Consider the following 23,729-nt stretch of genomic DNA (forward strand, 5'->3'; position numbering starts at 1 on the left):
TTTCCTCTAATGAGCTCTAATCATGCCATATAGACTTTATCTGAGAAATGGGAATCCACATACAAAGCCTTGTCTATAAGCTGCTTCAACAGCAGACACAAACACATCACCTCATCGGATGAGCTCAAGGCTTTCGACTCGCACTGGCGTTTTCATTGTAACACATTCACAATAATTAACAGAGCTAAGTTTTTTATTGCGATTAATAATGGAGTAGGCGATAGCGTTATTGAGCCTCACATTAAATTGCACTCATTAAATTGACTTTCCTCAACGCACCAACTTGGAGTTCTGTAAAGCAGGCCTGCTGAAAGGTCAGTGTGATCGTTATATAATTTAGCTGAAGAACAATTATGAAATGGTGTAATAGGAGTGTTTTCTAATGAGCGACATGAGAGTGACATCTCCCTCTCTGTGGAGCTAATCTATCTAATTGTTAAAAGATGAAGATCCTCTTCAGAGATTTAGCTCAGCCCAGATATGTAACTTAACCCACTTCTCAAAATTACTGCAGCTACACAGTAATGCACTTTTCTTGTATTTGTCTTTTTCATGCTGTTGTAGACTTGCATACCTCTCAAATTTACACTCTTAAAGGGTGCCAATTAAGGTGCATCAATATAAAAATGGCAATTTAAGAAGCTGGTTGGACCTGTTAGATTTGTTTTTTCTGAAAGTGACAATAATCTAACAAATAGTCAAAGCAAACCTACACGCACACCCTACTTTTCAAGCAACCCAAACTTGATATGCATCACAAACCTTATACAAATCAGATTAAATTCAAAAGTTGGCTTGCAGAAACTAAATCTGTTCAAACCAGACTATGCGCTTCCTCTCACCTCCTGAACATACAAATGAAGATCTGATTCTAAAATACCAACACCGAGCAAACAGTATCTGTCTGAGCTGGTAAAAATTTGGCAATATTTAAAGGAGAAATTATGCATGCATTAGAAGCAACTGCCCATTTATGTAATATGCAGCCACAATAAACAGTGCTGCACTCTCAAAGACCAGAGCTTTTTGATTCAAGCAGTTAACATGAAGAAACTATTTTCTTTTCTCTTTTTCTAGAGAAAAAGAAATTCTAATGTATTGCATCTTTAAAGCATCACAGACGGTGTGAACTGAATGTAAAGGTGCAATGCAAATATAATTTACTAGCATATTTTAATGTGATCAATTTTGTTTTTCATTTTTATTGTGACAAGACACTAGAAGTATATCTTGTACTTTTTTTAAATCTAGGAATGAATCGAATGACTGAATCATTCAAGTACCCGCTACAATCAAAAGCTCTACAATAAAAACATCTCCATCACACATTGATTTTGAACCGCAATTCTGAATGTTAGTTCTTCCTGCTGCAGTCAGAGGTTGTGCTTAAAATTTTAAGGAGTGACTAGATCTTGTCAGCACCTGGAGCTCTATGTGGGGAATATGTTTCTCTATCTCTTTGATCACTTGTACACCTGCTGTGTTTGTGACTGAAGGGAGAAAAACTGTGTTGTGATGCATAAGCAGGTGCAAACTGCTTGCATCTGCTGGACCTGATGAATTTGTGAGTCAGGCACAGAAATAAAGCATAAATAAATAATAAATGTAAAATGTGCAAAAACACCGGAGTAATTTGCATCGCTTTGTGAATATGCCGCAGAATTCTAAGCAAACTTATGTAAACCACGCATGCATAATTCAGCTACACACTCAGCTGCTTCTTTTGCATTTTAGAAATATAAAAGGTAATATTTACATTTAAGTTTTCTTAAATAATAATGGTACCCAGAGTGGGTATGTTGCTTTTGAAATTGAGTGTGAAATATTTGCTAAATTAATTATTTCAGTTGCCAACATACTAGACAAAGAAGTAAAAACTACTAATGAAGCTAAATACTATATAAAATAATAGAGATATGCGAGTATCTTTGCTGCAAACTTTTGTAGCGTACATTAGTGCATATTGAGTTATACTCTACTTGTGAATAATTATTCAATTAATTTTGTCTTGTGTATTCTGATATATCATTCAAAGGGTTTACTTACCAATCGGGCAGGAATATATACATACATACATATACTCTCTCTAAGTGTGCTTCAGTAAACAGCTGTTGTCTGAACCCTTCATTTGAAAAACAAATCACCTCCGTAGCTCAGTCTGGTTTCATCATCTAAGCCTACTAACTAAAGTGAAACCGTTTTTTAAACTGTTGGGATCTAAAGAAAGTTTTTAGCAGTTTCGCAACCAACTATTGTAATGCTTCTTACGTCGGTGCCTCCCCCCCCCCCCCAGTCATTTCTGAGTCCCCTCCGACTCGTTAAGAATGCAGCAGCTCACCTTTTAACTCAAACTCCCAGAGGGGAGGAGTACATTTCAAACTATTAATATTTGCTTTAAAACCTCTTAACAGCAGCTACCGATCCTCTTTATTTGCATTAGGTCCTCGAAGTCAGTCAGCATTTACTTTTAGTTATACAGGCAAAGTACATATGTTAGGATATAGTTCTGTGGCAGCAGCTTGATTCTAGAATTAGCTTCCACAAGATTTTTGATCTAAAGCTGAACGTTTCAAAACTCAAGACTGCTTTTATGCGGGCACGCAGTGGCAATTCTGGTTTTATCTTGTTTCTTCAATTTTTGTTTCATCAATCTTGCTTTTTTACTAGACTTTTTCATATATCCACACATAAATCAATCAATCAATCAATCAATCAATCAATCAATAAATGACGATCCATGGTGAAATCACATCCTTGCAGCAGTGACTGTAAAAAAGCATACCTGGCTAGGAGAGCTTCTACTCCAAGGTTTCACTGCTGCCCGTTTCCATTTCCTGTGGGTGAAAAAACATCCCCAGTAAACTAAAACTTTTTCTCCTTCTCCCTTTTTGTCAAAGCCAAAAGTCTCCAATCCGAGCAAGGACAGAGTCTCCTAAGAGGAAAATCCAGGAAACAACCTCTCAGGTAAACATTTTCTTTATGTCTGAAGAAAACATGAAGAAAGATGATTGTCTTATCTACCACTCATCATCCTGTCTCATGTGCAAAGGTTGACCAGACGTTACCCCCAATGATGATTTCGTTATCATCATTGTAATTAAAGAGTGTTTCACCTTTTCGTGGTTTCTGTTTTGGATCCAGAACGTAATAAGAGCATTACACAAATTCGTAGACCTAATTTCCACGAAAGCATCACTTGCTTTGAAACTTTAGGCTCTCACCCAGATACCAGGACTGTAGTCCAGTTCCGTCCCCGTCTCTTACTCTCCCACGAAGGAGTCTCAGCCTTTTTCCTTGACAAACTGTCTCAGTAGCTCTAAGAAATTAAAGAAGGCAGCAGGGGTTTCTCTCTAGCTGACTCGGATGAAACAATTCTTTGGAATCTCAGCCGGGATCACATCGCAATATAATAGCTGATATATTAAAAGGTTGAGTTGAGTCATGGGACATTAATAAGTTGATCATAAGAAAATTGTCTTTTTGTAATGAAAAATCTTGTCTTTCTCAGGAAAACTTGCAGATAAAACGGTGTAAGAAGTAAATCAAGGAACAGGCTTTAGGAACATTCTTGGTAGGTGATATTAACAAGAAATCGAATTAGACTGCAGTGTGGAGCAGCCTATCTTGATGAAAGCAGAATTTCACATATCTTACCTGTTTTTATGGTTCTTGTTCCTCTTATAGGACTTTGGGGGTTTGGTGGGTTTCTTTTTTGACTTCTGTCTCCTCGAATTGTCTGCCAGGTCTTGGGTTGTTGCCCTAAAGAAAATAAGACATGAGCACACAATGACAAACATATTCCCAATGCAATTTGCACAGTATGTTGATGCAGATGTCAAACATTTGAGTCATAATCTTTAACTAATTTTCATAAAGTTTGGAGATTTACACACAAAATCCTAAATTATAATCTAAGCTCACCAAACTCACTTTATAATACCTTACAAATGATGATTACCATTGTAACGCAATCATTGTTACAATTACTTTACGCATTCATTTCATAGTCATTGAAGGACAGTGTCTTAGTTCAACTGCACAACAAAGTAATCAATGCTACAGCAATAGCTCTAATACAAAATGCCCAGCTTTCTCTGTTTGCACATGCACTCTTTGTAAAATACTGCAGGCCACAATCAATCTCCAGGCCTCAGCTGTACGTCTCCCAATGAAAACAATAAACTCCCTGCAAGGTGCAATTAGAAAGAACAGTGTGATTAACCTAAAGGAGGAATCGAAAGCTTCACAACTGAAGGCAGCCTAATGCTGCACTGGCTGACTGATTGGATACATTTTGGTCTCAGACAACATCAGAAACCTAAAAGAAAACTTGTGCTGATTTATTTTCGAAATGCCAGGCTGAATATAAAGTTGATTCCCCCCACCGTCTGATGGAACATTCAGTGGACATCCTTGTTTATTTCAGGGGAATTATGCAGAAGTAAATTTTCCAGAGACGATTTCAGACCGAGTGTGGGGTGAGCGTTAGCAAATAAAATTGTCTTTGCACAGCGAGTCTCTGTTGGGAATCATTGGACAGTCCTTTTCTGAAAATAAATGAAAAGCTGATACAAAATTTCATCTTACACCGGCAGCAGCCTTTGCAGTCAAACTGCTCTTTGCAAATGTAATGGGTACAGTTTAGAAAAGCACAAACCTGAATTACGTTTTTTTTTTTTTTTTTAAAAAGCTGCTTGCAATTCTACGCTCTGGCTTTATACACTCACCGGCAAACTGTTGTCAGCTCATCTTCCTTCAGTCTTCTTCTTCAGAAACAACTTGAGTAATGTTGTTTGAGACCAATAAAATGTGACAATTTTATTCAATCAAACATGTGTCTCATAGGAATGGATCATGGTGATTGCAGATATTTTAGTGGTTCCTGGTAATAGCGACTGTGGTTAAAATAGGTCAGCTTTTAAACCATAATCTACCTAAAGTATCATTCAGTATTGCACACAAAAAAACTGGGACTACAATTAGGTACAAGGCATACAGATCCAGGGGTGTGTGTGTATATATATATATATATATATATATATATATATATATATATATAATTATTTTTTTTCCCTTTCCTCGAGAACCTCTCATAGTATAAAATACACGGTTTCTAAAAGTGGGACACAAAGAGAAACAGAAACATGATGAAAGTTCAAAGACATTTGAGCCCACATGAGCGGTTCTTTGAAGTATAGCGCAAAGTTGGGAATAGTTCCAGATGACCAACTATCTCCTTTACAAGCTCCAGCACTGAATAGCTCCATGATTAAAGCCAGTCGAGTCTATTGATTGAAAAGGCAGGAGAAAACGTCCTGAACCTCTCTCCTCCCCAGTCTCCGCTCCTCCGTCTATGAAAGTGGCGGAAAACCCTGACCATGTCCAGGCAATTTGGGTGAAGTGGGCCTGTCCTGTTGCACTCAGTGACTCTGGCCATGCTCTGTTACCTCATCTCATCAGCTGCGAAAGTATTTGTGCTTGTAGCTCCTGAGAAAGTGGCCACGAGTTAAATTGAGTTACCTGCTCGGAGATGGTTTCATTTTCCACGGATGGCCCCGGAGATCCTTGATGGAACCGCAAACTGCTCATCACCCAACATGTCCCCGAGTGTCTGTCTGAGCAGAGAGCAGTGACATAGTGGCAGCGGCAGCGTGGCTCAGGTGGCGCAGAAAGGTTCGCTGACGGATCCATCACAGTTTCCCAAAGTTGGAGAGCAGACATATAAGAAACACATTGATATTCCCATCAGTCATCTGTGTGAAACGACCGCTCCCCCCCACCCCCCTTCATCCTATGTTTTATTTATTTTTTCTTCTTACAAACTTTCATCTAAGGCTTTTTTTCAGCTTTAATTGGAATTAAAATTAAACATTTTCAATCGCATGTTGGGTGAGTCCAATTAAAAAAATTCCAAAAATAATGAATAATTTTATACCTATAATTTACATATGACACCCATTTTATGTGTGTGATCTTTATTGACAGCACCGGTCAAAAAGCTAAGTGCACTTATCTTCAATGCCACTAAACTGTCATGATCCGTGTTTCTGTGTTTAGTTTTGAGTTTGTCTGTGTGATTCTGTTTCCCTGTGAGTCTTTGTCCAGTCCTCCCCGTTGATTGTCTCCCAGGTGTGTCTTATTCCCTTGATTACCCCGTGTATATTTAGTCTCACCTGTTGTCGGGTCCTTGTCTAAGTTTGTGTTACGTACGTCCACGTCGTCTTTGTTAGTCTGCCCGCACAGTTGAACTGTGAAGTCCTGTGCTGGCATTAGCTCATTTGTTGTCAGTGCTACCGGTATTTAGCTGCGTGCTAACTTCTGTGCCGTGCCGCCTGTTTTTCTCCATATCCTCTCCTCACCACAACCATATCAATCCTGACATAAACTTGATATATACAGTTTATTGTTATATTCTTTTTTACTCATATATATTTGTATTTGGTCTACCTGGCCTCTGAGTACATGGTTACCTGGCATTTTTTTTTTGTTTGTTTGTGTTTTGTTTTTTTTAAGCACAGCCATATATTTACAGCAGGTTTCAGGTGCAACTTGTTTAAGAAGCTCATTATTAGCACACATTTTACATTACAAAACAAATTATTGGTGTGTGTTAGAGATCATTGTATTTTTGTAACAAAGTTCTAACCATCTAGCTGTTACCGCAATGCTTAACTGTTGATAAAATGTTGTTAGGTCTTATAGCCTCTTTTTCCCTCCTCCCAACATGCTTCATGTCATCGTGACCTAAGGAGCTCATTCTACGTCTTGTCTGATCATAAAAGAAGATACTTGGCAGGTCCATGTTTGGCAGCAGCAAATTTCAGTCGAGCTTGAAGGTGTTGCTTTTGGAACAGATGCGTCTTTCTTGGTCTGCAGGTGACAGTTTGCCCAGAAAAACTGAACATTTGATACAGCTGAGTGCTTCAGCGGGACAAAGGTCTCAAATAAAACAGTAAATCTGGCTTTGGAATGGATAAAGTCGAATAGGGTTCTATAGGCTCCCCCGATCTATAAAAATGTTATGAGCAATGCTTAAAAATTGGGTACAAGGCAAGAAGCCAGGCAGTTTAAACAAGCTCTACCATTTTCTGTCAAGTATCCGGTTGGAGTTATGCCAGATGTGCATTGATGGCTATAAAAAGTGTGTAGTTTCTCTGCAATTTACTAAGAGGTAACATTCCAAAAAATAGTTGGGATTGTATGTATATATTTGACCCCATGTCGTTGTTATTCTATGTAAATTAGAGAAAACTCTAATCTAATGTGTGCACCCCATTGGTTTTTCAGTTGTAAAAACGGATTGTTTTATAACCATTTCAACGTGAAAATAGAATAATTCAAATACCTGATTAAATACCCCAAATTAATATGTCATTCATAGACGAAGTATGTAAACTTTAGACTAGAACCACACGTTTTCTAAAATATGTGAATTATACACTTTAAGTTTTATGAACAGGAAACAGAAACGTGGTTGATGTTTTGACTGTGACCACAAGGCAGAAGTTATAAGCAGGGTAGAGAGGTGTAAACAACCAACATGAGGAGATAAAGAATCCGCAGGATAAATGTAAAAAGGGAAGCGAAAATGATTAGAAGAGAAGAAGACAGGCAACAAAGATGAAAAAAGAGAAAAGATTTCCTAGATGAGCCGGGAGGAGGGAAAGGAGACTAGACTACCCATGTGAACGGACAGAAGAGCAGGAGATAAAAATAAGAGGAATGCAAGAATGAAGGAGATGAGAGGATAACAGATAAAAGAGCAGGGAAAGAGTTGACAGCCTTCCACCCCACAGTCACGTCACGCAATTTACTATGTTCTGGTCCATAATGTTTTATGGCACGAGCACTGATAGCACAGTAGTCAGTAGCGATCTCATTTCACAAGCCATATCCTTCAGTAATGTGAACACAAAGGGAGAGGCAGGGCCATTAGCAGCGTCCAGCGCTCATCTACTGCCGCTAATGCATAATTGGCTTCCATGGAAGGAAGCAAGAAAGGATAAACAGCAAGCAATCATATTAACTCCTGTGAATCCTAATTGAAATCCGTTAACAATCAACAGAGATAATAGAGGCTAAAGAGATGTGGGGCAGTCCGTACCCCGAGCCCTCAGCTCTGCATGCCGCTATAGATGAGCTGATAAATGTGAAAACATGAGCTCGGATTCTAATCAAGAGTTACGCTCGTGGCTCGTGGGTCATGTAAAAGCCAGAAAAACAAACATTTGAACATCCACGTCAGATTTTACTCCTTGTCTGAGATTTCAATCATTATTTTATTATTTCTGACTGGAGAGCAGAGGCAGATAACTTGGCTCTGCAGGCAAGATGTAGTTTGTACATATTGTATACTGTGATACTTCCAATAAAAATAGTAATAATTGCTAAGATCGTAGAACTAAGATTATTATGTAAATACCTGATAGTAACAGCTTGTAATAACATTGTCACAATGGTGTACTTGCTTCCATCAACAACTTAATAATAGTCAATACTTTGGCAATAACACAGAACTACAGAGATAACTAATTGATTAGTAGTTTGAGGGCTGAGGTAGTTTGATGGTAAAATCTGAAACTAACATTTACCTGAGAGAGAATTGTTGCATGACACATCAATGCATTTCCCAATTGTGTCTATATAGGGTTATTATGGCCATTGCATATAAATTGCTATAGATATGTCTGTAATTTCAATGTCATCTAATGTCTATGAATTGCAATATCACCACATATTGAAACAGAAACAGTTGAGTCATCACTTTGCAGGACTGAGTCACAAAGAAGAAGAATGTTGGCTTCGAATTTAAAGAAAAAAAAAATATTTATATTTATCTTTATCATTTGGTTCTTGCTACTTTCATGCTCAATTTTTCTAAACTGCATATTTTAATGTTTATTATAAAAAATATTAGCAACTGAATAGTTGCTGTAATATCAGTAAGCTTAGCCCCCCATTATCCAAATTTTACTTTTGGAACACTGATGTCACACGTCCTGTTACTAAGTGTCGATTGCACAAAAATAATTTATGTCACTTACATAATATCAAGAAATGATCTAAAAAAGTACCTACAACTACCTATAACAGCTGATCATATCATCACACTGTTGTCATTCTTAGGATTCAAAATATATTTCTATTTGAAAATTTAATCAGGTTTTACATCTCAGACTGATTTTAATACTAACATGGAAAAGTTATTTATGGCTGGTGCTCATTCATGTCGTGGCTCCTCTTGAACCTACAGAATCAGTGACTTGTGATGTATCGAGGGAGAATTGCAAGATGGCTTTGAATTAAATCTCCCAGTGACAAAAAGCTCTCTCTGTACGAGGGGGGTCACATGTTGAACTAAAACTGATGTCTGATTGACCTCAAGTCACATTTAAAGTGAAGCATGTCCTTAAAAAGCACCAGTTCTGGAGTAATTTGTATTTTTAAGTTATCTGATGGTATTTGGTTTAGTTTTATATTTTGTTAACATCTCAGTATGTGTGTGTGTGTTTTTTTTTTTTTACTTTATTATTTCTGTTAATACCAGTTGCTATTTTGGTATTGAGATATTACAAGATTCTCAGAATTTCTGCCAACAAGCTATAACTTCATAGTACTACCATATTTTTAAAAGCTGTTACTCAGTAGCTAACATAAGATTACAACCTGTTTCTGCCAGTTCATTGCATCCCAAGTATTGTATTACTTAGAAAATATTAGTACATTGTTATCTATTACCAAGTTATTACTCAGTTGTTACTAAGCTGTTACAAACCTTCACTGTGAGGTAATTATTACGTCCACCATTCAAACCCATAGATTAATATTAAGTTTACTAGCCTCTGCAATATTAACCTTATGCATGAATAAGTGCTTGGGTGGTTTTGTTTTTGCTTTTTTTGTTGTGTGTGTCACTTTAATTCAGGATGTACCCATCCTCTCAGTCATTAATGGCTGCAGATAGTCGCTATTCATTCTGGAACCTCCCTAAGATTAACCAAGTATGGGAAATGGATGGAGGGAAGAAAACTTGACTCCTTTGGAAACCAAGTACAAAGAATTAAGACATGATGTAAAATGTAAGAAGATGATCATGCAAGACTTTTACACAGTATTGTAGCTATTGCAGAGGGAAAAAAAAAAGACTCCACCAGTTTGCAGGGCTATTTCATATTCATACTGCCATCGGGTCTAAGCTTTGATTTTAATCCATGTGTTTGATATTGTTTTGCAAGCTCTTTCAGTTATTAAATCTTGCTGCTCTGTATTAATCTATTGTGTTTGTTAGCTTTGCTCTTTACTCCTAGTGTTTCATTGTCTCAGTATTTGGAATAAAACAGCTCACTAAATCATTATGATTCAAATTGAGCCTTAAACCACTAGATGGTGTGGTTGTCTCTTCTCATTTACTGTACTAAGCAGCACATTCATGAGCTGGGCTTGAGCGGAGAAACTGGAGATGGAATCATATTGTGTTTCAGTCTAGAGTGCAATGTGTGCCACAAATATTATGCAACATATACAGACCAAAATCCATCTAGGATTTGGGGGTTTGAGGGCTGGATTTTCTCAGATAATGCAATGCAATCAACATGAATGCAGAGCATGTGGTGCTACTGAGCAGTGATTTGTGACAAGCAAACAATCACATTCTGCTTGAAACGCCCCTTTTTTTTTTTTTAGAAGAAGAAGAACAAAAGCTCATCCAGACTGAAAATTGACTGAGGGAAGGAAGAGAAAAACAACTAAGCCGAGTGAATCTTTATCCAGACACTGACTCATCCATATTTTAAACTCTGGCTGCAAGCCCTGCTGACAAAACACTGTAGAAAGAAAAAAAAAAGAATAAGAGCTTAACAAATGTGCACATGATCAGGTTCAAAGGTTCACAATGGGCAGAGAGCGGTTGTGGTGATGTCACACCTCCAGGGGCTGCAAAGCTGCTGCGGAGTTACAAAAATTGTATCAGAAATGACCAAAGATGTTTATCTACATATTTCTCAGCTAACCTTTCTGAAGCTAGTTCATAAAATAATATGCTTTGATAGATTTAACACCTTTTGTTTCCTCCTAAAAATATGTTTTCTCAGTATTTTGTGTTGTATCTCATGGTGTTTGCCTTTTTTTTTTTTTTCTGACACCTCCCTGTCATGTCATTTGCCAGTAAAGATAGGAAAAAGCTGAAAGGAAAAGCTTGTTTTCTAAATTGTAAACATTATTTTCAAACAAATAAAAACCATAATAACATAGCAAGTCTCTCCGCGTGATTTTATTCTACGAAAAGAACTCTTTGTGCGTCTAAGAGTGTAAAAGTTTATAGAATCGACTGTGTGCTTTGCCGTTTCTCAAGGGCAAGATAAGAGCAAGCATTTCCCTGTGCTACAAACTATATATTTTTTTTCTTCCCAGCCTCTCTCCCTCTTCTGCAGCAGTGGTTAAAAGAAAATCACTTTCTGCTGGAGGCGGGATGCAGCGAGGTCAGGATTTAAGCTTGGAAGTCCACTCTGAACCTGACTGACTGGGACTGTTCTGCATACACCGAGTCTAATCAAATATATGAGGAGGAGGAAGGCCGGATTTGCGAAGCTGCTTGATGCAAAGATACTGATTAGATTAGGGATTTTTCAGAACAGCAGGCTGGAGTTACACCATAGAGCCCATCAACAGACACATAGACAGGAAGACGCAGAAGCAAACAGGGCCTTGCAAAAGATCTGCAGTGCAATCCACGAATGAAAGAGGAGGAAGGATCTGTTGATGCTAAAAATCCAAGCAAACCTTATTCAGACAGAATACACAATGTCTTGCAAAATCCTTTAAGCTCTTTGAACTGTTCCATATTGTGTCCCTCTGCAACCACAGCCCTCAATGCATTTTATTAGGATTTGTTGTGATAAACCAAAACAAAGTAGTGGATAATTGTGAGGAGGGAGGGAAATGAGGCAAAATTTAACTATATATATATAAATAACAGCCGATGAGGAAATAATATTGGCCATTTTAAGCGTAATAAAGCCAATAATATAATAACTTGCCAATAGCATAGCAAAGTTTTTGAGCCAGTAACCTGGTGACATTCTGCCAATTACAAAATGAGTGATGTAACAAATGTATAAAAATAATGTAATCTTACATAAATAGGCCTGGATTTGGTGGAAAGCTTTTTTTTTTTTTAAGTTTTAGTGAAAATTTATTATCAGAAGTAGATTTAGTAGATCACATATTTGTCATGTTCAGGCACCTTTCTTATTGTAGTTTTAGGAACGAGTTAAAGGATTATTTGTTTTACAAATGCAAGAAGATTATTAGTGGCTTATAAATCTCATGTACAGCAAAATATTTGATTAATTACTCCAAAGTGCATTTGGTAGTTTGATCACAAAAGTGGGTATGTGACCTACATGCCTATGCTCAACATTAACCAGCAAATAATGTAATATTTCAATAACATCCTTGACAAAATGTCCAATTTGTTTATTCTATAGGCTTTTTTACATTCAAAAATGGTCAAAATGAACTATTGCCAGATTTTAGTATTAAGATTTTCTTGTTTTCTTTTCCATTTTATATAAATCTTATATAAATCTTGCTACATCTCAGGTTTCATAACGTCCCCTGTCCCTAAAAGGAGCATCTCCACTCCATGAAGATGCCGCCAGCTTCATTCACATTGGGGATGGTGTGTTAAACATGCAGTGTTACATTCCTTTGACCCATTGCATTTAGGCAAAATGCTCAAGTTTAGTCTCCTTGGAGCTGGCAGCTTCAGCCATGTGTTTACCGTGATCCCTGCATGGTTTGATGCAAACTTTGAATTTATTTGGGGGGATTTTTGTCTGTAAATAGAGCTGTAGATATCTGCACCTCCTCCATATGATGTTATCACCAACCACAAAAGCCGGTTCAGCAACAAGTTGTTTTTCCCCACATCAGGACTAACAGAGTAAAAAACTCATTTGTCCCCCATGCTATTAAACGTTTCAACTCCTCATAAACAAGAGGAGGGGCAATGGACGCATTAGAGGGATAGAGGATATGGCAGAGAGCATTAGAGCAATAGGCACTTAGTCTATTAAAACCAGAACATATCTGTGCAACAGCAGATTACTGTGCAATAAACTGTTACTGTTTGTCTATTTGTTTTAATGTATTTGTACATGTGTATTTATATACAATACATACTATGTCTGTATGTATGCATATTTATCATGGTGCTTTATTTCAGCTAGAATCTCAATATGTCAGCAGTTACCTCATCAAGAGATTATCCATCTGATTTTTACTTAAAGGGGCTGAATATGAATACACTGCACACGTTTTGCCTTCGTTATTGGCTACAAAGTTGAAAATCACAAATCATTATCTTTCCACCTCACAATTATGTCGACTTTTGGTAACACTTTATATGAAGGGGGGTGAATAAGACTGACATGACACTGCCATAAACATGAATAAGCCTTCATGAATATTTATGACTGTTGTCATAAAGCGTCATTCGGTAAATTATGACACTTTTAATACAAAGTTGACATTATTCAAAATGTCTTTGTTATGACAACTTGACATTAACCAAGAAATCATTACTGTTTAAACTTTACCTTTAATAACATAGTTACCTAATTTTTAAAGTGCAATCAGTAATACTTTTATAACAAATGTATATCAGTAATTATTTTTAAAGTGTCATAATTTACCGAATGATGCTTTGTGACAACAGTCATAAATATTCATGAAGGCTTATTCATGTTCATGACATGTGTTTATGACAGTGTCATGTCAGTCTCGTTCACTCCCCTTCAAATAAAGTGTTACCCAACTTTTTTGTTGGACTATGACGTAAAATTCCAGTCAAACACACTTTGCAAGATTGCTACAGGCGACCAACAACAACAACAAAAAAAACAAAAAACAAGAGCTACAACTGACTAAAGAACACAAAAACGTAAATACTTCTTCATAAACTTGTGATTAGATTGATCTTTGAAGACAATGAGACGCAATTAAATGCAAAAAGAACATCCTTTCAGCCAATACCGAAAACAATAAGGTGGAGAAACATTGTGTCAACATTAGCACTCCAAGCTGTGCGAGAACAGAAGATGTTACCCTTTTGAAAGCGGCAAACAAATACAATTATTGACGTTTCTCTGGCATGATTATAGACCCGTTCTAAAAGCATCGTATGCAGAAGCATGAATCATTACGAGCTTCTGCAGATAAACATTCTGCTTTAAAGGGTTTATGTGACCCAGTTGCATACAGAGAAACACACTCGCAGCGTACTGGAGCAAGCTATTCAACAAACGCCACTGTTACGTAACGCTTGCAAACAATAAATGATACAAAAATATTTTAAAAGATGTCCAGAAAAAGGTTTGGTAAAAGGAAACAGAAACTAATAAAAAAAAAAAAATAAATAAATAAAAAACATGTTATACTCCCACGTAACCACAACAGCTACCAGTAATGCCTGTTAAAAAAAAAAAGAAAAAAAAAAGTCTTTTTAACATGTCTCGAATGCACTTGTGTGGGTGAATATCTTCCATGTTGTTGCAAAGCTGATGACTAGCCTGGGGACAAGATTGTGTGTAGTGCCACAATGCCAAAACATGTGCATTGCTTTAAACACAAATGCATCCAAATGTTGCTTTTTTTTTTTTCTTTTAAACCGCTAATCCTTTCTCCAACACTGAACAGGGACTTTATTTTTTTCTCTGTCCAAACAGAAATCTGACTGGAGGCTTAAATTTAGCATTCCCGTGGCCCCTTGCATTTGCCTCCATAACCCGGGCCCAGCTCCAGAGAAGTGAACCCCCATCCAGGAGATCCCAATTCTCCTTGTGAACGAGTGAGTGGGAGTCAGTTGGAGCCACGGGCGCTCATGAAGAAGGGAGGTGGAGGGCCAGCGCTGGCGGTGAGGAGGTGGATCCTAGGAGGCAAAGCTAATTTGCTGTGACAGAAATCAGAGCTGTCAGGACCACCATGACCAAGCAGCATGGACAGCATAGATCCAATGAAAATCCACAGCTATGAAAAAAGAGGAATGTTGGCGACCCAGAAAGGGGGCGGGGAAGAAACAGGGATGTGGCGCAGAAGATACTGGGGAGCATGTCTGAGTGTGCATGGAAAGATGGAAGGAAGGATTTACCCATTTAAGACCACAAAAACAGAGGGGAGGAGGGAATGCACTAGAGTTTACTCTGCAGCCATAGAGCTTTCCCGTAACTCAGACATTTAGGAGAAAACCAACAGAGTGAGAGTCACACACTAAATTTCTGCCCCCTAGAGAGCAGTGGCGAAAGGTTACCAGGATAACTCATCTAAAATTCATGAGAAAAACTCCTGGGCTCTACTAAGCTACTCTAAGCAAAACACTGAAAAATTTAATGGAAAATAATATAATAGAAAGGAAAAAAAAAGAGAGAGAACCTCAGAGAAGGGCAGCCACTGGCATCATTACTTAATGATGAGAGGGGAAGACTCTAAATGACAGAGAGGAAAAGAGGAGGGATTGTGGGAGATTAAGTGAGCTTGGTGCTGTTTGTAAAACACTGCAAAGCACCACAGGATGTTTGTCGCACTCCTATTCAGGATGAAGAAAAAGTCAGCAGGGAGACCCTAAACTTGGCTGCAGAGAAAGCGAGAGGGAAGAACATTATCCCCTGAGCGGCGCGGAGTCTGAGCAGAGGATCCAAGAAGGAGATAAGGATTAAGCTGCAGTGTTGTGCGTCTTCATTAATGGGATACAAGTTTGAAAAAGGAGACTGTGAAGAATAAGAAGAAGAAGAGGAAGAAGAAGAAGAAGAAAAAAAAAACTTGAAAGTTGGAGGTTAGTGCTGTTAGGCGGTTTATTTTGGGATTTGGGATTCTGGTTTCCTTCTTTCATGTTTTGGAGAAAAGAACTGAATCAAAGAAGTAAGTCAAAATGCTCACTCATTTGGAACTTTTTACCCTTTGACCTCTGCATCCAAACATACCGATTGCGTAGGGGAAAGCTGTCTGAGCTTCAATTTATTCATTTGTGCAACTGAGAAGAAAGGACTGCAGAAGGTAACACCTGTCAATATTCTTTTACATATGTTAACACCAAACCTTCCTTTATAGTTGTCTATAAACAGACAAATGTATTTGGCACCCTAGTAAACCCCTTTCATAGCTCTTACTCTTACACTATTGGACCAACCCAACTTGTAATTTGAGTACATTTGGTCAGTGGGAAAAAAATCCCACAAAAAACCCATTGCTAATAGAAAATCACTAAGTGTTCTCCTATAACATTCCACAAGGTTTCAGAATACAGAGACAGGAATTATTTACCATTCGTCTTCAATTACGGGTGTTAAATTTCACTCTGCGATGGCTAATATCCTGCAACGTGTTTACATGTTTCAGAGCTCTAGCAAACGCAAATAAAATGGTTGAATTAACTCCTCAAGTTGTACTTCTAATAACCTAATTATTTGCTTCATATGTGCTGAGGCAGAGAGACATCTAAAAGCTGTAGGACACAACTGCAAATCCGAGATCCTCCAACTTACTTAATGCATAAGATCCTTTGAAACATATTCATCCTTTGTTTCACACAAGACCAATTATGAGTGTTTGTGGCAGAAAAGTCTAATCTTAGCCTCATCTGAACAATAAACACTTACTTTCAGCTAAACGCAAAGTAGTTTTTTTTTTTTTCTTGGGATGCTGCCCAAACAAATGGCCAACATGTTGATTATGTCTGAAGGATGTTTGAGACTTGTTGAACACAAGATGGCATTTGTTGGTTCAGTTCTCAAAAAGCAAACTTGTTTTTTTTAACCTCCCTTTCCATTCAAAGTGGCAACATAAATCCTTTACTTAGTATGCATTGATAGTCAAAGTGGATAATGTCTTTGCACTACCAAAGAAGCTAATATGTACAGTCTTCCTTATTTCTGCCATAGGGAATAGAGGCAATCAGACTCAAGGAAGATATATAGAGCACATAGATTACCTGGTTTGCAAACAGCCAGTAACATGTCAAGTAGAATTGCACCTTGGTATTTCAGCTTGTCAAGTTGATTTACCCCCAAATATTTTGGATATGCTCTACTAAGACACTTGTGAATAGGCGAGTTTTCCGTGAATTATTTGGAGTCACATTCCACAGGTAAATCTGCGACTAATTAAATCGGCAAACACTGAACCAGGAAGAGGTGGGGATGCGACCTAAATGGCTCCTTGTCCAACACGGCAACCAGTGGCTGCAGAAATTAATGTCAATGGACAGAAAAGAGTCATGACTTACTGGAAGGCTAAATAAAGTCTAAACAAGAGCTAAACAAGACTGGGTTTTCCAAAAGTATTCAGGGTGAGAATTATGCTACTGCAATATCATGTAGGTTTTTTGTAATGTTTTTTTACAAAATTAACAAGGAGTTCCACAAATAGTATAGTATAATATATAGTATAGTATAATTTTATTGATAAAAACAAATCATATAGGAATTTATTCAGTGAAAGGTAATGAATAAAAGGGTGTTTTGATGATTAATCGTTTGAGTCACTTTTCAAAGACAAAAAAGGGGAAATTTCTCATCAAAGCTAGCCAGGTGTATTTTTAACTTCAAAGAAAATAATCCTACTGAAATTCCCTAAAGCTTTGGATAAAATGTGAGCTTCATTTTTATGACCAAGTAATGGAAAACCTAAATAAAGTACCCATTAACAGATCAATTTATATATACTCGGAGTCTGTGATTGCTTAAAAAATGCCTTCAAAAAAAAAAAAAAAAAAAGCCTAAGGCGAGCCTTCTTTCATGCAAAGTGATTTTTTTTTTTAGGCAGAAACTGTCTCTTTTCCTCACCTGTCATTTGAGTTAGTAGACCTTGTGAGGTAGTTTTCCCATATATCTGCGAAGATGTCATATCTTGGAAATAAAATAGCCCCTGTCTAATATTCTTGCCTTTTTTCCACTTGATTATCATCTAGCCAGACGGAGCCAGAGGGGATTCAAGAATTTAAAGGATCTGACTCCCTGAATCATGACCTCTGAACATTTTCATGTCCTTTTCCTCCTGCTGTTCTGCGTCCTCCACAGCTCTGAGCAGACCTGCCCTTCGAAATGCCTCTGCATGTCTGACACAGTGAGATGTAGCTCTGTTGGTCTGCACAAACCCCCTCAATCCCTGCCCTCCTTTCCCGCCAACCTTGACCTCAGCCACAACCACATCACCTGGCTGGATCCGAACACCTTAACCATGATGCCTAGACTGGAAAAGCTCTGGATGGCCCACAATGAAATTCGTACATTGAGTCATAACTTGTTTCGTAATGTGTCTGGCCTCAGACTGCTGGACCTGTCCTCCAACAGGCTTCAGATGGTGGAGCAACACTACTTCCATGGGCTGTGGAGGCTGGAGGAGCTCCGTCTCTTCAACAACAGGATCACACAAGTGGAGGACAGCTCGCTGAGCGGTCTGAGCAGCTTGAAAAAGGTTTACTTCAGCTTCAACCAGATCACACACTTCCCATTTTTCTCCATCCAGGATCACACTCACCCTTTTCTGGCTATGCTGGACCTGTCGTCCAACCGGATGTCGAGTCTGCCATTGGACGACGTGAAAGCTTTGCCACAGTTGGTGCAGCAGGGGCTGTACACTCACAACAACTCGCTCATCTGCAACTGCTCCATGTACGCCATGTTTTGGCACTGGAATCTGAGAGAATACAACTCGATCAAAGACTTTACGGATGAGCACACGTGCAACGTTGATGGGGACCTTCAAAGACCCATCCGGTTCTTTCGTGACAAGCGGTTCTTCCGGAACTGCACTGTGGAAAGAACAGTCACGGAGCCTGTGACTGTTCTCCTCTCCGACGTGGTGGTCTTTGAGGGCGACAGGGTGCGTCTGGACTGCCAAACATCCCTTAGCAGCACAAACCTCTCATTTACATGGCTTTCCCCAAGTAGGGGCTTCATCACCCAAAGCAGCATGGATGACACACTTATTAGCATGTTTCCCGATGGCACCTTGGAGATACACGCAACCACGATCAGCGACTCAGGTATGTATCTTTGCACCGCTGTGGACATCAAACAGGCACTGAATGGAACACGTGAGGTGAATGTGACCGTGCTGTTGCCGGCAGCAGAGCCGTTCAACACTGGTTACACAACGCTGATAGGCTGCATGGTGACTTTGGTCCTCATCCTCGCGTACCTCTTCCTGACTCCATGTCGCTGCAGCTTCTGCAAACAGCCTCCGGCGCACTCCAACCAAGGCACCTTGTCATGCATTTTGTCATCTTTTACAAGAGAACAACCCAACATTGACACCTTGAAGCATGTGGCCTTCAGGGAGCATCCAATAGGCGAAGAAAGGATAGAGTGGATACCTCAAAGCTGAGGATAGGCCATGTTCTTTGGTTAGTTTGTCAGTAGAAACAGAGATTTGGTTGATCTTATTGTTTGGAAGAGTTGTCATTTGAGTGTAAATGCAGTAAGGAAAAGCAAGCTCTCATGTCTCTTTTTCATCTTCAAGAGAGGAGGACAAAAAAATCAATTTTCTGTTCCAATTCTTTTTGTCTCATGATCAGGTAGTTGATATAAAAGTTTCAGCAATGGTTTATTACCGTCACTGTAGACCTTTCATAAGTCCTACAATTCAGCTAATAACTTACTTTTTGCACCCAACCACAGATGTATGAGAAGTATTTCTTGTAGGATCAGACTGAATCTGACTCACTTCTCACAAAGTATTTAGTGTGAATTAAAACTCCCTCAATATGTTCTAGCTGAGTGATTGAGTGAACGGCATGAGTTAGGTTTCGGTAAGAAAAACAAAATGTTGACTTGTTGATCAGCTGCAGCTCTGATTGATTATTGTACAATGCCTGGGAAAAGTATTTGCGCTCCTGATTTTTGTTCACATTGTGTCACATTACAGCCACAAACCTCAATGTATTTTGCTGGAATTTTACATGCTAGACCAACACAAAGAGGTGAGGAGAAGTGGAAGGACAAAGGGGCCTGGTTTTCAAATTTGCTTTTCTTGAGCAGTATCACAATGATACAGAATTTATTTATTTATTTTTTTACAAATTAAAAGCTGAAAAGTGTGGCTTCTTTTTGTATTTAGCCCATTTTACTCTGAAGCACCTTAAAAAATAATGTCTTACTTTCAAAAGTGATTCCATATATCGGAGTTAATAGGAAGATGGATCAGACTGAGGTGGAGGTTCACCTTCCAGCAGGAAAACAACCCTTAACTTAGGGTTACAATTGACTAGTTTAAATGAAAGCAATTTTCTGTATTGCAATGGCCTATACAAAGTTGACACATAGCTAACAAATAATCTGTGGAAAAACTTGAGGATTAATATTCACAAATGCTCACCATTAAAGCTGATGCTTGAGCTACTTTGCAAAGAGTTTGCAAAAATGACATTCTTAAACTATGCCAAGCTGATAAGAGAAACTTGCAGAAGTAACTTACAGATAGCTGAGTCTTGAGAGCCAAATACACCAACGTTCTCTACTAAATGTCTAATGCCTTCAAAGAGCCACTGCAATCACTCCTTTTTAATGTAACTTTTATTTTTAGTTTTATTTTCTAATTGGGAAATTTCAAAGATAGCTGCTTGCAATGAATTGTATTTAGGAGTCTGAGAGTAAAGGGGGGCTTATCTGACAACACATTTTATAGATTGCCTTCCACTTGACATCTGCGGACTACTTAGTGTTGGTCTACCACATAAAATTTAAAAACAAGAACAGACTTCATGGTTGCAATGCCAAAAAGAAAAAAATATTATAAAAGTATGAGAGATGTAAATAGCTGCATGTAGGTCTATAGATCAGTTAGCCCTGAAAACTTTCCCATTTCCCTAATAAAGGATTTAGCACCTAATTAAGATCTAACTATCATCTTCACTTCCATGGCTTATCTATTAGAAAACAGAGGCTCCCCCCGGACTAATCCATCATGCATATACATGTCACACTCAAACCTGTTGCATTAATCTGCCAGAAAACAACCCTAAAAATCTCCATCTGCACTCTGCTTATCTGACAAATGGTGAAACAGAGAAATAAGGAGTCTCGACAAACAAAAACCAAGCAGCGACTGGGCTGCTCTTCAAAGACGGCAACTCTTTGATCATGCACAGCCGAGCACTTTGAACGCAGAGGAACAAACACGAGCACTAAATTTGAACTGAAGTGACAAATTCTTCAAGCAGCTCTGACGCATAGCCAGCGGGGGGCATTACTTTGTATAACTTTTTTTGTTATTTGTATGTATGGGGGGCTTTTTGTCTGTAATTGATCTCAACATGCTTGAAATGACAAAATTACGCACGACAACGACAGAGATTAAAGCAGCAGAGGATGGACTTTTATATACTTTCATGAAGGCGCACGAGCATGTGGGATAAGGAAAAAATATTATGTTATTCTTGTAAAAGACTGAAGAGAGAGTAAGGCTGATTGAGCATGAAAGAGTGAAGAAAACAACATCCCTTAAATAAAAGTAATCAGTTTGTCCACACCCATGCTGCCATATTTCATTGAGTTTGCATTTTAATCTTGATGCAAACACCGAGTGGGCTGCAGAAGATTGAAGGGAATTAGATGTAATCCTTCATGTAAAGTCTAAGAGGTGCTGTCTGTATCTGTGCATCTCACAAAGAAAAACATGCTCTTTGAGTGGGCACCATGAACAGAAACCCAAGCACAAGAATGGTAATCTATAATGAAGCAGTGCATGAAACTGGAACAGAGTGACTCTCACCGAGTCTCAGAAACTCTTTGGGATTAAGTCAAAAATCTGTCAGATGAGGAGAGCGCTGCATTGCATTTCTTGTTTCCACTTTTTTTTTTTTTTCCCCAGGTTGGGAAGCAACATTTAAATCCCTCAATAACGATTACACAACATACTGCTTTGTGCTAGCGTGATGTAACGTCATGACCGCCTTTTTTTTTTTTTTTTTGGTTTTCATAGCCAGTGCAATAGAGACACAAACTGATGTGATGACTCTGGGTTTGGATTTAGCAGAATAACATGAAGACACACAATCAGGTGCTTTGTTAATTCCTGTATTTATTTTTTTTTTTAAATCCTTCTAATCTGGTTCTGTTCTCTGACATGCACACAGCTGGAGGTTGGATTTATGGTCTCTGATGTGATTTGATAAAAGGCAAAAACACAGATGACTCGATGTGAACATTTCAAAGGTCAAAGGATTATCAGAGGACCGTGTTTATGTAAGACAACAGGAATATAAGATTCCAGGAAGCAAATACAGAAAAGAATGTCATGCAAGTGTGTTTGTGCAGCTTGAACTGTTATTACATGTGATCGCATTGTAACCAGACTTTAATGTACTTTATTTGTATTTCATATGATAGGCATACATAAAATGTTGCATAATTGTATGATAAAATGAAAACTCTAACGATACATGTTTTGCTAAATTAAAAATAAAAAAGTTTAAAGGAAATGCGTGCTTTGGTTTTCTGCCTCCCCGTAGCGATACTTTGTAGAGCCAACCTTTATCGCAATTTCAGCTTCTGGTCATTTGCATATGTAACCTATCTGGAATATCAATCTGTCTATTTTTCTTTGCAAAAAATATCAGTGTCAATCACAGAAAGCATTGCTTTAAATTCACTTTCAAATGTTCCACTGGTTCGGAGTGACTTGAGATCTATACTTTGTCAGTTTTGGTGAGGTTGTGGTTGTTCTTTTTTTAAATTATGGGTCAATTATGTTTCTACTTTAAACCTGCCTTAGGCTCCTTGTTCACTAACGTTCTCTAACAAACCTGAGACCTTTTCAGAACAGCTGTACTATAAATTGTCATAGATTGACTCTATTTAGGGCTGCACAGTGGCGCAGTTGGTAGAGCTGCTGCCTTGTAGCAAGAAGGTTCTGGGTTCAATTCCCAGCCCCGGTCTTTCTGCATGGAGTTTGCATGTTCTCCCTGTGCATGCGTGGGTTTTCTCCGGGTACTCCGGTTTCCTCCCACAGTCCAAAAACATGACTGTCAAGTTAATTGGTTTCTCTAAATTGCCCCTAGGTGTGTATGGTTGTGTGTCTCTGTGTTGCCCTGTGACAGACTGGCGACCTGTCCACGGTGTACCCCGCCTCTCGCCCAGAACATTAGCTGGAGATAGGCACCAGGGTGTAAAGAAGATGGATGAATGACTCTTTGGGGTTCAATGGCAAATGCATGCCACACTTTTAGATATTTTTTGCAAGTCATTTATCACTTCAGTCCTACTCCATAATTATATCCTGTTTCAATAACATTTAACATGACAAAATGTGAAAAAAGGTCAAAGGGTATGAAAACCCTGCACACACCATGCATGTTAAGATAAATTGTATTTATTTCCATTGTATGATAAAACATGTCTTCATTTAGGAGCTGCGCATGTTCAAATTTAGTTCAGAGGAAGACGGACATATTTAGTTGGTTATAATTAAGACCGTCCCCTTAAGTCCTGTTTCATGCTAACAACTGCACAGCATACCTTCTCAATAATCACACCATAAAACAGAACCAATTTCCAGCCTACACACAAAGCCTACATGGCTCAGTCTGCCTGCCTCCTGCAAATTATCCAGAGTCACTCTAACAAATTACCCAGACGTAAATGAAGCAGCCCTTGATGTTTGAAAAGATGCCCTTCTCCTAAGCAAAACACTCCATCAGGCTTCAATTAAGGCATACACTTCCCTTCCCAGATTAA

The 23,729-nt window shown here is 38.4% G+C and overlaps 1 protein-coding gene and 1 long non-coding RNA gene across 4 annotated transcripts; both read left to right on the forward strand.

Moving 5' to 3' along the window:
* Positions 1–12,495: 12,495 nt before the first annotated feature.
* LOC106954886 (uncharacterized) lies at positions 12,496–21,522 on the forward strand. The gene is made up of 3 exons (XR_001426455.1): positions 12,496–12,506; positions 17,867–17,869; positions 20,794–21,522. It is a non-coding gene; the product is annotated as an uncharacterized LOC106954886 (long non-coding RNA).
* Positions 15,553–21,522, forward strand: LOC106954884 (amphoterin-induced protein 3). 3 transcript variants are annotated; one of them, XM_015044681.1, is made up of 2 exons: positions 15,553–15,829; positions 17,963–21,522. In XM_015044681.1, exon 2 carries the CDS (start codon positions 18,016–18,018, stop codon positions 19,378–19,380), a length of 1,365 nt encoding a protein of 454 aa, XP_014900167.1. In that variant the 5' UTR covers positions 15,553–15,829; positions 17,963–18,015; the 3' UTR covers positions 19,381–21,522. The 3 variants fall into 3 exon arrangements, with proteins under 3 accessions (XP_014900167.1, XP_014900166.1, XP_014900168.1); XM_015044680.1 differs by having other exon boundaries at positions 15,554–15,915; XM_015044682.1 differs by lacking the exon at positions 15,553–15,829 and adding an exon at positions 15,957–16,050.
* Positions 21,523–23,729: the final 2,207 nt, after the last annotated feature.

This window comes from Poecilia latipinna, unplaced genomic scaffold, assembly GCF_001443285.1.
Source record: "Poecilia latipinna isolate Pla-1442-1.1 unplaced genomic scaffold, P_latipinna-1.0 Scaffold686, whole genome shotgun sequence".
Lineage (NCBI taxonomy): Eukaryota > Metazoa > Chordata > Actinopteri > Cyprinodontiformes > Poeciliidae > Poecilia > Poecilia latipinna.